Source organism: Anopheles funestus, chromosome 2RL, assembly GCF_943734845.2.
Source record: "Anopheles funestus chromosome 2RL, idAnoFuneDA-416_04, whole genome shotgun sequence".
Lineage (NCBI taxonomy): Eukaryota > Metazoa > Arthropoda > Insecta > Diptera > Culicidae > Anopheles > Anopheles funestus.
The window spans coordinates 40,490,175-40,507,770 of record NC_064598.1 but is presented as its reverse complement, the minus strand read 5'-3'; the positions used below and the strand labels follow the sequence as shown (position 1 = coordinate 40,507,770).

The following is a 17,596-nucleotide window of genomic DNA, read 5'->3' as shown; positions in this document are numbered from 1 at the left end:
ATGTTATGCTGCAGGTGACAAACAACGTTACAACGGAAAGTGACCAAGACGGATGGATGAAACAAATCTTACCATCGCTTAGAGGTGACAAAGCATTAGGCTTTCTTTTGCAGACAATTTCGAGCAGAATAATGGTAGCATCATCTTCCCCGAAAAAAAGCTCTCTATACCCGCTTTTAGTAGAAGGGAATGTTGGAAAGCTGACCGATTGCGGTGGCTCACCTATGTTTGATACTGCGCACCGATGACTTTGGAAGGTTCAAAGTCCGGCCGCGGTTTGTTTTGTTGATAATGCAAGCAGAATAAATGGAAGAAGTCGGACAGGGTCTAAGATGTTGAAGCCTGACTGGGAGGGGTGAAAGAGGGGAAGGGAGAAGAGAACGTTATGCAACCGCTAGACACATACGTCCTTCTAAATGCGAGATTTGATGTGGAGCTACTTCACGTTACTTGCAAACAACAAACACTAACACAACGCTACAACATTAGAGCAGATCTCGTACTCCATGCCCCCGTTGCTCGCCGTTAACCAAAATACAATGAAGAGGAAGAAGAAAAAAAACAACAACAACGAAAACAACGGCATCAACTAGCCGGACACCAACCCCTGATCGGTGATCTTTGCAAAGGGGTGGGGGGAAAGCTAACCGAGCCTAGCAAATCCGTCTCCAGTCCTGTTCGTTACGCACGCGCCCCACCATCGATGTGTGAGTGTACAAATGATCTTTATTTTGATCTAACACCCCAAAAAGTCAACCCCCACCCCGCAAACCACCCTTTAGCGGTAACCGGTACTGGAAATCGAACGGTGACCCATACCGGGTGGATACGAACGGGGGTGAAGTGGTGGTGTTGGAGGACGCGAAGATCGCGGAACGTGTTCGGGGTTTTATTTTTCGGCAACTTTCACTTTTTTGCTCTTCTTCTATCCCGCCCCTTTAGGGGGTATGTTTGTAGTATGGGACATGGACAAGTGCACGGCGGGAAACCGACAGCCGAACCGATGGCCGAAGATCGCAAGCTAAGACTTTTTGTTTATATAATTAGAAGTCCGCACCGTTTCCAAACGCGTAGGCAAACGGAGCAGGTTTTGCTTCCAAACCGGAGTGGAATGTGATTCTCTTTTAATCCTCCACCCTATAGTATCCTATAGGACAGAAAGAAGGATCTGTTTTTCGGGTTTTGTTTGTGGTTCCACCAATTTTTGCATTTTAAATTAGAATCGATTTCACTTTCGGTTTCAAACGGCTTCGTGTGTGTTATGTGCGAGCGCTTATGTTCTGTTTTTATAACGGACACTGTTGAAAAGAAAAGAAAACAAAACAACAAAAAAACACCAACCCAAATGCTCACATAGTTTCCTAAGATCACTGCAACGCTGAAGGGTCTCGAATTAATTCGGCCATTGAACCTACGAAAATGAATCAAAATATTGTGGTCCGCAGCCGCAACACGCTGGAAGCGTACGGTTACGACACTTTCCATCCACTCATCCATCGCACCCAGGTTCGCCCAACTGGGTGTCTGGGAGAAATGTTGCTAAAACAGAGGGTAGAGGGAAGGGAAGGGATGGAAGCACAATATCCAACAACACTTTATCCGATTGCAGATTGCAGTGTATGTGCAGAGCTACCTGACCTGCGCGATCGTTATGTTTTGTTTTTCTGCCTCTAAATGAATCGAATTTTTTGGATGAGCTAGCCCAGCTTCATATTGGGAAGGGTGCATTTTTTTAACGATTTGTTGTTCTTCTATCTTTCTTTATGTGTGTGTGTGTGTGTTTGATCATGAGGAGTGAGGCGCCTCCTTCTCGGAGGCCGCATGAAAATCCGTAACGCACGTACGTGCTCCATCCGCTGGCGTGATTCCGCCGTCTCGAGCGAACGCATGTGAAGTCATCTCATCCGTCACGGTGTCGACGAACTTTTGTATCGACACATTCCGGTCACAAAATTCGGTACTCACAACAAAAAAAAAAAGATGGCTTCCACCTGCCCAACTGCTTCGCGCTTGGATCGACTTAAGTTGTGCTCCAAAAGACCTTCGGAAGGTAACACAACTTACGCGCGCGAGTTGATTGCGAAAAGGCTATGGGGGGGTACCGTTTTGTCTCTAGTGTGTGTGTGTGTGTATTTTTTTCGGTCTTTTTGGAACCACAGGTCGGTGCCTTCGTGCATTCGTATTCATTCGTCTGGCGTTGATACTGCGCAGTATGTATCTAAAACTGGAGGTAGATTCGCCTGAAACAACAGACTCCTCGCTCTCAGGTCTCGCTTTCAGTAGATAGTGAAAATATTCACACCTTTGTCAGCGGAGCACCATTTTGGCAGAGTGTAGAAAAACAAAACACCACAATAACACCCCGTCCCTCCCTCCCTCTCTTCCACCCCCTCACCAGCCTAGCGTTTGTGTTTGTGTTGTGTGGAAATTTTGCCTTTCGGAGGATCGACGTTTCATGCCGGAGGCAATTCCGATTCGTTCGGTACGCGGAGCGGTTTTATTTCTTTTCCGGTTCTATTTCGTCGCATTTACCGCCCTCGAGTTGACAACTTTCACTTTCGACCTGAAAACGCGCACCGATTCCGGGACACATCGGGCACGTAGAGTTTGGTTCGCGTGCGGTGGTAACCGTCTTTCGAACGGAATGCAAACACGAACGGATACAGGAATGGGTCTTTTTTTTATTTTGCTTCTTTCCTTTCGTTTTCATTGACTAAATGTATTGATTTTAAGCTTGCATGTTGTGGATCCGGCCAATGGGCAGCGATGGGACACACCTGTCTACGGCGCTGCAGCAACAACAGAAACCGTTCGACGAGTTACGAGTAACGAACGCAATCGCTGCGTTCGAATTGATTGAGCAGTGATGATTTAGAAGCCACCACTTTGGACACTTCCCAGCTTGGTTAACAAGGCGTTTCGCTGAATGCATCGCGCAATATGTGCGCAAGGTTACGAAAGTTATCTTGCGTTCGAGATAGATTTCGAGCCTATTGAAAGAGTCCTTTTCGATTCGGAAAGCTTACAATCCATTGTGTTGCTGCTAGTTTAAAATAATAATATTCTTAAGCTTAGTATGCAAAATGGAACGAAATAGATACAGATGAAAAATGCTTGCCTTTTACCACCACATATGCTTGTGTATTTATGCATGCGTAATACTCATCGAACGATCGCACATCGCGCGTTCGCTGTAACGATCTGATGAAACCAAGAAGCAAACACGAAAAGACGCTCTTATGTATTGTGCAACAAATAAATAAATTAAGATTTTTTGGACTTTTGCCTTCTTTCGGGAGCTCCAAGCAGGGGCACAGGGGGAGGCCCCAAAAAAGAAAAGAAAAGCAAGAAGCGAGTGAGAGAGAGAGAGGGCGAGAAGAAGCGTCTCCACGTCGAGTGGCATGTTTTCGGGTAGGCTTTCGTCTCATCATCCCACCACGGAACGCGAGGTCATTTGCGGTAGGGGAGAATTTTCGGGTGTTGTAACCGGTTGTGTTGTGCCATTTCGAATAGAGCTTACCATTGCTTGCTTGCTTGGTACCCCATGTTTCCCTGTGCCATTTTTCACGTGGAGGGTTTCATTCAGAAACCACTTACTTCCCGCTAAACCTCGCACCCGGTCGAAGGCACGTAGACGCATGTATGCACCTCTTTTGGCGTTTACTATTTTTCGCTCTTTCGTACCCGTTCGTACCGGTCGAACCGCACGAGGCTCATCAGCGAGAGAGTTAATTTTGGAAGAACAAGTTTCGGCATTTATACTGTTGTGGTGCTATTTTTTGTACACACGAAGATAAATCGGTACGTTTATTTTTGGGCAATCGAAGACCTTTCTTGCGTTGTTGTTCGCCTCCCCACAGGCACGTATGTGAAGCTCACTAAGAGGACGATATTCATCGCGGTATGACAATGGCAGGAAGGAAGCGGCAAAAAAGGGAGAGAGTAAGATAGTGATCACACTTTATCTACGATCAGTACATATTTAAAGCGCAGTTCGAAAAAAATGTATCTACAATTTCTGAAGTAGTGAAAAATTGTAATCAATTTTTAACATTATTTTACCCATTTAAAAAAAATACAAATAATTAATGTGCATATAACTTTCATGTTGTTTTCTTTTTCCTACAGTACCTTTTATCTTGGCGCGGCTTCCATGGCAACATGTGCAAAGGTTTCCACAGTCTACAGCGGGACGGGCAGATGGTGGACGTGACGATTGCGGCCGGTGGCAAGATTTTCAAGGCACACAAGCTCGTTCTGTCCGTGTGCAGTCCATACTTTCAGAAGATCTTCCTCGAGCATCCATCGCAGCATCCGATACTGTTCATGACCGATGTCAACAGTCACCATATGGCTGGGCTGTTGGATTTCATGTACAGCGGACAGGTACGTTATAAGCTGACGGCTGGCAAAACTCCCGGCAAACAAATCGATTTATTTGTTCTCATTCTTACTTCCACAGGTTAACGTCAAGTACGAGGATTTGCCCAACTTCCTGAAGGTGGCAGAAGCGCTTCAGGTTAAAGGGCTTCATGGCGAGGTAGGTTCGTTGCCTGCGCGTACGCGCTGGCATTGAAGTCGTTTGTTTTTTTTTACGCGGAATCATGGTTCTGTGTGTTTTTTCTGTGTTTTTACTGTTTTATTTCGGGACATTTCCATAGCGTTTGGCGAAGCTTTGGCGATTAGCTTTCTCTTCCTATACGTTTTGGTCGGACCACAGCGAAGTCATCGAACGGAGCGTTTGGTTATACGCGTTGGGAATGAAAATGAGAGTGTTTGCTTGATAGACAAGGCGCTTGGTAGGATTGGCAAGCGGGTGAAACATGGTGAAATCAGATTACGAACCTGCCTATCGATATCGGGTGCCGTGTTTGTTTTTAGCAAAAAACATCGACATTTTTCCAGCCCCATTAGTTTGAAGACACCCCTTTGCATGGTTATGCAAATGTGGACACCATTCTTTATGATCTGTTTTCCCTTCTTTTGGGGCAAGAGAAAGTTTATCTCCATCAATAGTCAAATGCTATGTTTAGTTTTGTGCGGGATATAATTGTATTGTTTTGTTTTGATTCTTTTCTTACAACTGTGAATGATACATTTGCGCGCGTAGAGTACCAACGACTCGGAGGAGCGAGATTATCAGCAGCAGCAACATCAGCACGCTCTACGGTTGCAGGAACAGCAGCGATTATATCACCAGCAACAGCAGCAGCAACAGCAACAGCAGCAACAACATCAGCAACAGCAGCAGCTGCATCAACAGCAGCAACAACAGCAGCAACAGCAGAAGCTAGCTCAACAGCGCCAGCAGTTGCTGCAGGTGGCACAGCAGCAAGCACACGCCCAAGCACAGCAGCAGCATCAGCAGCAGCAACAACAGCAACAAGCGGCAGCAGCCGCCGCTCAGCAGCAAGCCGCCGCCGTTGCAGCCGCCGTCGCCCATCAGCAGCAACAGTTCCAGCATCATCGCAATAACTTCAAGGAGCTAATGAAGGCGAAGCATGCGGCCGCTGCCGTAGTGCTGAACGAGGACTACCTCAACAACAACGCGGTCAATGCGAACAACAACAACAGCCTGGCCAACAACAACAACAACAATGGCAGCAATGGTAATACGAACGGACCCCTCTCACCATACGCCAGCAAGAAGATGCTCGACACGCAAAAGTACCAAAAGTACTACTCGAAGCGAAAGCTCGTACAGCAGTACGAGCAGGAGATGCGGGCCGAAAAGCGTAAGCTGGGCATCGAGGATGTGATACAGGCGGCAGCAGCAGCGAACGCACTTAACCTTCGCCTCAACAATGGTGGCAGTCCGATCGGTTCTCCGACGGCGGTAGCTGCAGCGGCAGCAGCTGCAGCCGCTGCCCTTAATCCACCCGGAACGCCAACGAACGGTGGTACCAGTACGGATGATGAACAGCAGCAACAGCAGCAGCAGCAGCAACAGCAGCATGGCCAGCAGACACCGGTTCTGTTGCAGAACATCAAATCGGAACCACAGTTCGACGATGAGGATGAAGGTATGGAAGTCGATCAGGATAATAACAACTCGCTGAATGCCGCGAACGCTAACACGGCGCACAACAACAACAACAACAATGATGATGATTATTACGGGCAACATGACCAGGGCGTGATAACGACGGGCAATGGCAAAACGATCAAACATTCCATTCTCGAGCCAAATATAGTATTAAAACAGAGTGACGAATGTCTTACGACCAACAATCAAACGGGTAGCCTGAATCTATGCAAAAACGTCAGCTAATCGGTGTGCCGCATTCGAACCGATCCACGGCCGCAGGAAACAGATCCCACCCGTCCAGGGAATGGCTGAGCAAGGCTAGTAGTTTGTGGATGAGATCAGGTGTCTCTCACGGGCAAGCGTCGACAAGGATAATCAGGAAAGAAGGGGCGCAATTCGGTATGCATGACTGCGAATTGAAGCGGTAGACTGTAGATAGACCCTAAGTAAAGACTAACGTGTAAGCTAACTTATTTATTGCTGTGTATGCGTGTGTGGTATGTATGTGTGCGCATGTGCGCATTGGTACGACTGTGACTGTGTATGTAATTGAGGCTGCCTTCCACGTGAGGCAAGTAAGCCACAGGCTGTTTGGTTAGTAGCGAAGCGTCTTGAAACGATCGTTTCCTTGTGGTAATTAGTTGATTGATTGATCGATCGTCACACACCGGTTGGGGAACCGATCATATTTAGCAGAGGATATATACATAAGAGTACACGTCCCAATACGATCGGTGTGTACTGTAGCGAGGGTTGTTTATTTGTTTTGTTTTGTTTTGCGATCGAGTAAATATGTTGGCTATAGTTATCTATTATTGAACACTGTCACCTGGACCCGAATTTGTTCAGAATGATGTGTAGAATGTTTGACTGGTTGAATATTTAGTATTTAGTGTAACATTTTGTTTTTCTTCTGTGTACCATTTTCTTTAATTATTTACCATCTTTTGTGTTGTTACTGATTTCTGAACTTAGCTTAACTTTCCGTTCGGCTCTCATACACAGCAGTCCAAAATGTAGGGAAATCTTTTTAGTTGTCTAGATACGTTTTTTTGTTTTGTTTTCGTTTTTTTGCATATAGCGTTTGTTTTTTTTTTCTTTTTGGTTCAAACTTCAACTTTGTGTAATATCATTTGGCGTTTGTGGGGAACTTACTGTCTTACCTACTTTTGTATAACCGTACGTTACTGATTTGTATTCTAATAATTCAGGGGTTTATTTATTATCGTACACGTGTCTCTGTTCCGGCATCCTAATGTGTAATAACTTGCTAGCGCTATCGTTGTTGATTATTTCTTAAAGAACATATAATGCATGCATATGATAGTGATTGGTACGTGGCGCAAAAGAATATGGCATTGCCAACATCCAAGAACAGTGTGAACTTAATTTATATGATGTTATCGAAATAAAAAAAAAACGACATTTAAAAATATACAGAAAACATCCATACAAACACACACAAAAAAAACAGATACACACACACACTCATTATTAGTCATGTAAGTCACTCAATATTGTATAAGCGTATGAAAAAAAAAACTTTCCGGAAGCTGCCCGGTTGTTTGTGTCTAGCTGATAAACCGACCTGTGTACGCATGAATTGTGGTTCATCAAACAAAAGCTAAAAAGAACGAACAAACATTTAAGAACAAAAAAACTCAAACACAATAACACAAGCCAGTATAAAGTATGGCTAGTGGTTGAAAGTAAAACAAATAGCGAGCTCAGGTGTTCTCAATTCTAGTTGTTTGGTGTTTTTAATGAAACAAAAAGAAAAAAATGCCCCAACTTAAGGGAAATAAGCAAAACGTCCAGCTCTAAGGGGAAACGGTTTTGTGTATCGGAATAGTGAGCCTCCAGGATGGCCCGAATATATTGTTTTTTTGTTTTAGACCAACCGGCAGCAGAGAGAGTTAGAGAATGACGGCAAGGACCCTATTGCGTGTACCAAAACGCATACGCTGTCGGTTCGTTCCGTACAATTGTGCAATCGAGAAAACTTAGTTGTAAACTTACCTGTACAGACCGTACAGGTTCAGCCAGGCATAGGGTTGAATGTAGGCTGAATATAGCAGCGGAAAGGCTGAAAGGATGAAGAGGATGTAAAACAAAAACACTCATTATTAGAAGAAAAGAACAAAACAAATCTATTCATATATTAGCTCTTCTCAAAAAGCACTACGAAGGCAATCGATTTAGATTTTCGTTTTGGTTGTATTTTTTTGTCAATTAATTCATCAAACATCATCAACATCGTTTCACTTGTATATCCGGGTGGTTTAGTATTTATTTGTTATTTACGTTTGTTCTCGGCGTTCTTAATGTGGGAACGTGAAACTTCTATCATCTTTGTTTTTTGCATGTAATGAACTAAACTATTTGCTTCAAATACACGATTGTTGTTAAACATAGTAAACATGACCTTTTTTTGTGGGGGATCATTTTCATTTTCTGCTTTTCCTCCCGTTTTGTGGATTAGTGATGACTCACATTTCAAAAGAGTTTCTTTGAAGCTGTAACAAAAATGTATAAATACAATCTCTCACCTCCATACTTAGCTAGTTTCTTGTGTGTGAGGCAGCTAAACTATTTCTCACTCACAACCCATACAACATATTACAAAAGTGAGCAAGTGATCACTTATTCGAGTGCGAAACATATGAAAACTTTATAAGTGGCTAAATTCTTATTCAATCGTACTACTACTACTACTACTATTACGGCTACGACACTCGTACTACATTACCTGATTTGTTGTGAAATAATAAATGAATAATAAATAAAATGTGTAAAGGAAGGTGAACATGACTTTATGGGAATGGGATCGATCGGGATGCAAGTTTAATGTTTCGTGCTGAAAGTAATTGTTGCAACATAGTAAGCAAAAGCTGATTCGTTACTCAATTTGTGTATGCGCTTTGCATGGTTCCAAATATGCGATGCAAAATTTTTGGTTAGTGAGATCAATCTCACCTAGCCATCATGTTTGACGGAAGCAAAACAGATTCCGGGGCATGCAACATCTGAATAACAATACTGAGACGCTTATCGTTTGATGTGTTGGTCGATGTAAGTAAGTGATAGGATATGAATGTATGCAAAAAAACTTCACACTCGTAAGATGAAGCTGAAAATCACATAATTCTTCAGATATACATCTTCGTTAAGTCGTAACGATTATTAAAAAATAAACAACACAAAATTTAAGCCTGAGTTTTATAACACTTTCGAAAGACAACTGATTGTAAAAGCACTGAGAGCAAGACGCGTTGAAACATCTCATGCAAGAGGGGATCGTTAAATAAAATGAGAAGCTACGCATACACAGAAAGAGTCATCAATTAGTGTACAATTTACATCAAACATCACATACAAAGCAGGAAATTTTAAATAAACGATAAACAGCCAATAGAAGTAGAAGCCGGTCAGATCGATTCCACAAATAGTTAGCCAAACGTTCAAAAGGCAGCGGGAAAGGTGAAATTGTATGCGTGTAACAAAACATTGTTCAGAGATTTTTGTTCCGTTATTTTTTTTTATATATATATATAGTCAAGGTACAGATTATTATATAAAAATATATACATATATTCTATACTATCATTCGAAGCAGCGATTGTTTTGTGTTTTACTTTTTTGATTCAAAAAAATATTCAATGTATCATTTGCTTGTATTCAATACATATTGTGTTCAGTATTTTAACGTATTTGTATTCTTCAACTATTAACCGGAAATTCAAATAATGTTAATTGGGAAATAAAAAAAACAAATTTTGTGACAATGATGACAAAAATGAGAATTTTAAAATTTGGAATAATACAAGCTTCGTCTGGGGCAGCGTTTGGAAAAGTTTTTCACAGAAAGGGTAAAACTCTGACGGGGCCATACATATATAGCAAGGATATAAATTTATTCTTTATTTATTTTTTATATAATTTTATATACATTGCAAGGGCTTGCTATTGTCTTATTTTACTTATACATTATTATTTTATTTATCTAAAATGCCCTTCCGAACTAAAGACTGAATGTCTCGTTACGTGTCAATTTCATGAAGAAAAGCCAAAAGTTTTAGACCAAGACCATAGTTAGACAGTGGTTTTAGTGCCAGAAAAGAAGAACAAAATGATTTAATTAAATATTCCTTAATGGAAAATTTAATAGAAAAAAAGCAAGGAACCTAAGTAAGGGGTCAATATTCGGGTACACGTGGAATAATCTGGCCAAAAACTAAACCTTGACCAGCTTGATTCGAATACGAATACACTTTCAAAATGTGTTTAGGAAATGAAAATGCAAGATAAACTTTTTCAAGTCAGTTCCTATTGAAGCAATGTTTATTGAGAACGTTTAGGGGATGTTGGCCGGAAGCACCTCTCTTTTGTTCCCTTTTGGGAGGCCACAAAGGCTTATTGAGACAAATCTGTCAAATTCTCTCGACACCACACTTGGACGATGTTCGCCGTGTGAGCCTGTGCACCGTCCAGTTTAAAGTCGTGATAATCCTTCCCGTAGAGTTCCCGAAGTGCCAGGTCCACAACCTTCTCTAGAACTCTAGTCATACACTAGGATGTGTTGATTTTCACCTTTTTTCTCGAAAAATAGCAGTGAGATCTTCCTACGCCTGGATATACCTTACCCCAAATCATCACTGACGCAGCGTTTTGGAATCGCGGGATGTTTATTAGGGACGGGGGGATGCTGGCCAACCTTCATCCAATGGGGTTTCAACCGTCGGAATATGTCACTGGGTCGCTCATCTCTCACAAATTTGTTTTACTGCGATGTCTTTGATCCTACAAACAAAAAGCCTAGGAACAAATTACAGCAAGTTGACATTATGTGCAACTTTTAGTGGATATTAAGAAGCTAACACTGACATCGATATCATTACAATGAATACACATAGTGCAAAGCTACACAGCGATGAAAAGTTGTATTCGAACTGATTGAACAGCCTGTATAAGAGCAAGGATGAAAGGTAATCAAGGTAAGAATAGCTTAAAACTGACCCGGAGCCTGCCGATCGTTGAACGTTATTTTTCAAAATTTGATTTTCGAATATTTTGTTGTTAATCTCTGTCTTTGCAAAGATCACTTAATTTTAAAGAACTTCATATATTTGTTTCAACAACTTTTGAGAAAATTTTTTTATTGCACGGTTCTCAAAATGATGTCTTTAATATTATTGTTTAGAACCCTTACATGAGTGTTCACCTATACTACCTCACTCCCATTATTTCAATAAACCACATTCTCTTTCTTCTTGGCTTAACGACCGACCTAAGGACATGCCGGTCACTTTTGGCTTACTAGATCTATTTTTAGTCTTACGGGGGACATGGTCTAAATGGGATTTGATACCTGATCTTATCGTGTGGAGCTGGCGCCGTTTATCACATACTCCACCGGACCACCCCAACACACATTCTGTCCTCATGAAAGGTGTTAAACAATGTATTGTTAATAAAGTAAACAAAAAAACCGAAACACTGTGCTTATTGTTGCGAGGTTACTGTATATACTCATTAAATTTCATAAAACGAGCGTCCAAACATTCATGTTGCCACATCAAAAATTCTCCGTCAATCACATTATAACCCAAACGCCACACAATACTTGTTGAGCCTAATGGTTGCATGCAATATTCATGTTTTGTAATTTGATTTTACACTGCATCAAACCGTTGCAGCAAGTCAACCATCAGCCATGTAATAGGTGTGCGTGACAGGAAAATGGGTTCATTTTGTCATCGATAAGCATCACAATCAATTGTCTGGGTCTGGGTAGGGTGCTTTCTGCTCCTTTTCGTCAAACAGAATTGATAACTGTTTTAAAAGGATTTGTGTATAAATACGACACCGGGCACCGTTTGTCCATCTAGTCCATCTGGAAGTGTTGGTTAGTAAATATGCGTTTAAGCGTGATTTTAATGCTGATGGCATGTGGAGGAAAGCGAACATTCGCCAGTGCAGAGATAGTGGTAAAAGCGACAACTACCCGCTGTCATTCACCGGCATTTCTGATGTACGAAGCAATGATGAGTGCATACCTGGAGGGTTACAAATCACTGTCAACCATCATCGGGGACGATATGGTAGATAATGCCATCATTGAAGCGATCAAGTGTCATCGTGCAACCCAACTTCAAGCGTCCTACAAGCTTTACACGGTTGATACGTAAGTATGGAAGGGCTTGTCCGGTGTTCAGTACGATTAAGTTGTATTCCGTTCCCTGTGTTAGATACTTTCAATCGGCTGAAAATGATCGCAACGATCGGAACTATGGTTACAATCTAAACCCCTACCTAAACTGGGAAGCGTTCCACTGTGAGGCGAATGTGTCGATGATCATGGAACAGGTCATGCCGGCGATTGCATTTCGCAATCCGATAGCGAGAGTGATTCTGCTGATTCGTGGCATTGCCAAGTACGATATGTTGCAGTTCTTTCGTAGCGCATGGACACGATTTAAGATGTTGGACATTCTTATACTGAGTCGCATCGACTATCGTACGTTGCTGGTGTGTCTGTTCAATCCATATCTGACCAGTCGGGATGAATTGTTGGACGAGCGGAATATGTTCTGCTACCAACTAAGAACGATGGACGATGTGCACGTGTTTAATAGGGAAGTGCAACGGTTTACCAGCGAGCGTATTACCAACCTTCACCAGTACCCGCTGACGATAGCGATCACGGATGTTGAGCTGATGTCGAAGGCGGTTTACTTTGCGAATGGGACGATTCGTCGGTGAGTTTACTATATAAAAAATGATATAATTTATCTAAATCTGATGATGGATTTTTTTTTGCACCTTATTTTACCATAAAGCTATCAATATCTCGATGGTGAAATTGTGGAAATTATGCGAGAACGAATGAATTTTACAATTAATTACAATCAACTCAACTATCAAGAGTCGGTCGGCTTCATCTCCTCGAACGGCAGCTTAGGTGGAACGTTGCAGATGTTGGAACACAACACGATCGATCTGGCAGCGAACTCACGCTCGATCATACAGCATCCGATGCGCAACTTGCAGTATGTCCATTTTCTTTGCCCGATCCAGCTGATATTCGTGGTGCCGATGAACTATTTTCGCGATCGTTACAAGGTTGTGTTTTTCCATTCCTTTTCACTGCAAATGTACTCAACAAATTTGGCGCTGGCCTTGTTACTGCCATTACTGTTGCTGGTGCTGATGCGTCGTGAGTTTTCATTAGCTGCCTACACGAAGGAAACGTTTCGCATTCTTGCAATTGTGTTTTCGTCCAGTGTTCGTTTACCGCGCGAAAATCGACACCGGTTAGTGCTGATGGGACTGATGTTTTACAGCATAGTGGCTTATTCGGCCTGGCAAGGTATTACCATCATTCAGCTAAATATGGACGATGAAAAGCTGCGCAATATACAGACGCTGGATGAGCTGATTAACACAAAGCTGAATCTGAAAGCTATCGTGTCCTTTGGTAATGCGATACGAGGTAAAGTTTGGAACAGTAGTGATGTACGGGGGCGTATAGCAGCCAAGCTCGATATACAGTGGACACCGTCGAACATAAGTCTTATCTACGAAGTGGCAGATAATCGAACGTCCGCCGTACCTATCATCGAGTATTTCATTGAGGTGGTTAGGTCTCGATACTTCGATCAGGTACGCAAACAGAGCAAACTGTACTTCGTTCGGCAACCGTTCATCGAGTATTTGACGGCAATGGCACTGCCAAAGAACTCACCACTTTTCCCCACGATACGACGCTTGACGATGTACTGTCTCGAGAATGGGGTAGTGAATCATCAGCTATCGCTCATCAGGCAGAAGGGTGTACTGTTGCAGATTGCAGAGAATCGGAATAAAACTTTGCGCGACGAACCTCCGGCTCGGAGGGTAAATTTGTTTAATATGCGAATCGTGTTTTTCGTTTATTTGCTATTGAACGGAGTGGCTATTCTGGTGTTCTTAGCTGAAATAGGTTATTATCGTTATCGTCAAAAGCAAACAACGATACACAAGAGACAAATGCGGGTACGAGTACGACGATCATCCACCGTATGGCCGTACATAGAGTGATCGAAATAGCTTGGAAAATGTAATGTAAATATTTGGGAAACGTGGACTCCTTTTCAGTTTTGAAAACGATGTTTTTAGAGCAAAAGCTCAGTTAGAAATTCGTTCAAAAGCCTTTTTTATATGCTTTTAAATGCTTAGTATACTATGTTTTATAAATGTATTGATTTAAAAGGAAAATAAAAATTAAAGCAACGTCAACCGTCATTGCTATCATTTATTATGAAAAGAAACAAAAAGTATTGGGCGTCTCCATTATACTGGGCGCCTCCATTCAAGGAGCACACATCATGCTTAAAAGAATTGATTTAAAAGAAAAATATTGAAAATTTAAATTTTCTAAATTTATAAATTTTAAATAAAAGTTAATGCAATGTCAACAATATCATTGTATTCGTTATGAATTTATGAAATAAAACAAAAAGTACTGGGCGTCTCCATTATACTGGGAGCCTCCATTCCCAAGGAACACATATTTTGCTTAAAAGAATTGATTTAAAAAGAAGATATTGAAATTTTAAATTTTCTAAATTTATAAATTTTAAATAAAAGTTAACGCAACGTCAACCATAACTGTCTTCGTTATGAATTTATGAAATAAAACAAAAAGTACTGGGCGTCTCCATTATACTGGGCGCCTCCATTCAAGGAGCACACATTATGCTTAAATGAATTGATTTAAAAAGAAGATATTGAAATTTTAAATTTTCTACATTTATAAATTTTAAATAAAAGTTAATGCAATGTCAACAATATCATTGTATTCGTTATGAATTTATGAAATATATAAAAAGTACTGGGCGTCTCCATTACATTAGGTGCCTCCATTCCAAGGAGCTCACATTTCGGCTCACAAAGTGAGTGTTCATTCGTGGGTTACTCATTCTTTCCGTTGCCATCGTTACCAAACAACTCTCTCACACGTGAATCGCATCAGCTCTCATCCAAGTTTTCGCGTGCCGTTCCGTTTTAACCGGGAGAGTGTACGGCAAATGCAGTCAGTCACCTAGAAGCTTTGCCGCTCTGCAGGTCGCACACTTGTTGATATAGCAAATTAGCGTGCAGATTTGTTGTGTGTTATTCCGATCAACTACTAAAAGCAATCGCTAGCTTTATTCGACGACGAATATAGCAGTTCCGTAACAGGGGATATTATATTGGTGAATTAGGAATCATTTCGTGAAGTGAGCCGCTCGCAACATTAGAAACATCTGTTACAATATGTTATCGCTGGATTGTTCGAACATGCGCCAATGTCGGATAATTGTGGCCATGGTTGTATATATTTCCCTTTTTCTTGATAACATGCTGTTAACGGTCATAGGTAAGTGTGGGTTGTGAAAGAAATTGTAGGAAGATTTTAATTTTATTTTTATTTTTTTTATTCAGATATAACGGCCTGGCCGTATTGATAGATTTTAATTGTTGTTGTTGTAATTGTGTCTATCTGAGAGAATATACTGTGTTGGGTTCTAATTACTATCATCTTATCGACCTACTTTATCTACAGTTCCGATATTACCCGATTATCTGGTGCAGTTTCACGATAAAGTACCGGCAAGTGTCATCTATAAAAACTTTAGCCTGCATTACGTCCCCAAGCTTATCGGAGCGGTAAGTGAGGCGGTGGTCGTCGTACAGCCCACTAATCCTCCCGTAGATAAAACACCGACAATCGAGCAGGAGAATGGTTCTATAGGAATTCTGCTCGGTGTGAAAGCTCTCGTACAGCTGCTGGCCAACCCACTCGTCGGCAGTGGAACGGCCCGCTACGGTTACTGTGTTCCGATCACATTCGGTACCATCAATCTGTTGCTGGCGTCATTGATCTTTGGCTTTGGGACGTCGTACACCTCACTGTTCGTGGCACGAGCCATCCATGGTGTAGGTTCCGCATGCATTGGCGTGTGTGGCATGAGTCTGGTAGCGCAACTTTACACCGAACCGGAACGACGGTCAAAAGTGATGGGTACAGTGCTGGGGGCGATGGCCGTCGGTGTGCTGGTAGGTTATCCTTTCGGAGGAATCGCTTACGAAATGGCCGGCAAAGCTGCTCCATTTCATGTGCTGGCAGTACTGTGCGCGGGGAATTTGGTATTACAGTACTTTCAGCTAGATCTCAGCGCGTATCACATCAATCCGTTGCCCCATGATTCGTCCACAACGACAGAGGATAAGCGGGCGACCTGGTGGCCACTGCTGAGCAACCGTCTCATACTGGTCGTTGTGGGAGGTATCTGGATATCGACGTCCGCTATGGCTATCCTGGAACCATGTCTTCCCATTTGGATGATTAGTCAACTGCACCCGAAAAAATGGCAACTGGGAACGGTTTTCATTCCCGACTCGATAGGTTACTGGCTGGGTACGAACTTTTTCGGCTCGGTGGCTTACCGATTTGGTCAGATTCGTGTTTCGATTGTGGCACTTCTGCTCGTCGGTAGTTCGTGCATTCTCATTCCATCCGCAAACACCGTCGCGGGGCTTTTGCTACCCCATTTGGGGCTCGGTTTAGGTATCGGGGTTGTAGATGCAGCTTTAGTGCCACTGCTAGCGACACTGGTGGATGCGCAGCTGAGTCATCATCCCGATCAGGACGTTGGGTTTAGTGTGGAAGAATCAGGCGGAGAGCATGGATATGGTGCAGTGTATGCAATACAACAGATAGCCGTTAGTGTAGCTTACTCACTTGCACCGATAATCGGTGGTGAGTTGGTTCCTGTCATTGGATTTGCCACCGTTTTGCGTGCCCTCGGTGTGCTGAATATACTTTACGTTGCATTGCTCACGTGTTCCAGTCTGCGAAGTTCGGTAGGAAACGTACCGGGTGGAACGGGAAAACAGACAGATTTACCACTAGCTAGCAGTGAACCTACATCCTATAGGCGTTTTTATAACACCCTCGAATAGAGAGCCAATAACTTCACGATGGGAGCAAGCAATCGTGCGTGAAATGGAATTAGTCTTTATCTCTCACCAGCAGACGTTGGTGTTGTTATGATACTTCGGGCACGAACCGAATAAAATACCGTCCGCAATTGACTAACGTTGGGACCATTTAAATAAAACCTTTAAAAATGAGTGAGCAATGATGGAAAACTGCTTGTTTAAATCCATGTCCTATACACACGCATACAACCATACATTATAACAAAATACACATATGGAATCTGTTTCGGGACACGAATTCGTCACTGGATGAGCTATCGGTATTGTTCTGTTACCAAAATTTTATGTGAGAAATGAAACATAAGTGGTAATAATAAGCGTATTCTGATAAGGATTGCATCAAATATAGGATTTACGTTTTATTAAATCTATTCTCAATCTAATAATCCACAGAAATTAATTGAGTGTTTGTTAATTTCCTTCCGTTGAATGGGAGACATTTTTATCTTGTTCTGTAGTAGGAATTAAGTTTTAACTAATATTGCAATATGTTTTATATTAAATACAAGGCTTATCGCAATAAACCAGTTTTTTTTGCATTTG

General features: G+C 42.1%; 3 protein-coding genes across 5 annotated transcripts in view; all 3 read left to right on the top strand.

Moving 5' to 3' along the window:
* Positions 1-7,944, top strand: part of LOC125762985 (probable serine/threonine-protein kinase cdc7) — a 53,735-nt gene extending 45,791 nt beyond the window's left edge. For all 3 annotated transcript variants that reach the window (XM_049425655.1, XM_049425653.1, XM_049425654.1), the window contains exons 6-8: positions 4,129-4,386; positions 4,463-4,540; positions 5,111-7,944. In XM_049425655.1, coding sequence (XP_049281612.1) covers positions 4,129-4,386; positions 4,463-4,540; positions 5,111-6,271 — 1,497 coding nt within the window. In that variant the 3' untranslated portion in view covers positions 6,272-7,944. The remainder of the gene's footprint in view (positions 1-4,128; positions 4,387-4,462; positions 4,541-5,110) is intronic.
* Positions 7,945-12,393: 4,449 nt separating this feature from the next.
* On the top strand, positions 12,394-14,731 carry LOC125762996 (uncharacterized). Its single transcript, XM_049425673.1, has 2 exons — positions 12,394-12,786; positions 12,868-14,731. The coding sequence occupies exons 1-2, from the start codon at positions 12,398-12,400 to the stop codon at positions 14,105-14,107; spliced, it is 1,629 nt and encodes a 542-aa protein (XP_049281630.1). The 5' UTR covers positions 12,394-12,397; the 3' UTR covers positions 14,108-14,731.
* Positions 14,732-14,930: 199 nt separating this feature from the next.
* Positions 14,931-17,549, top strand: LOC125762991 (synaptic vesicular amine transporter). The gene is made up of 2 exons (XM_049425667.1): positions 14,931-15,428; positions 15,615-17,549. The coding sequence occupies exons 1-2, from the start codon at positions 15,326-15,328 to the stop codon at positions 17,012-17,014; spliced, it is 1,503 nt and encodes a 500-aa protein (XP_049281624.1). The 5' UTR covers positions 14,931-15,325; the 3' UTR covers positions 17,015-17,549.
* The last annotated feature ends 47 nt before the right edge of the window (positions 17,550-17,596 follow it).

What these genes read in the sequence shown, in the direction of transcription:
- LOC125762996 (XM_049425673.1), top strand. Translation starts at nt 12,398, where the DNA reads ATGCCGGCGATTGCATTTCGCAATCCGATAGCGAGAGTGATTCTGCTG. An exon ending in GCGAATGGGACGATTCGTCG is followed by an intron (nt 12,787 to 12,867) that starts GTGAGTTTACTA and finishes TTTACCATAAAG; the next exon opens with CTATCAATATCTCGATGGTG.
- LOC125762991 (XM_049425667.1), top strand. Translation starts at nt 15,326, where the DNA reads ATGTTATCGCTGGATTGTTCGAACATGCGCCAATGTCGGATAATTGTG. An exon ending in CATGCTGTTAACGGTCATAG is followed by an intron (nt 15,429 to 15,614) that starts GTAAGTGTGGGT and finishes CTTTATCTACAG; the next exon opens with TTCCGATATTACCCGATTAT.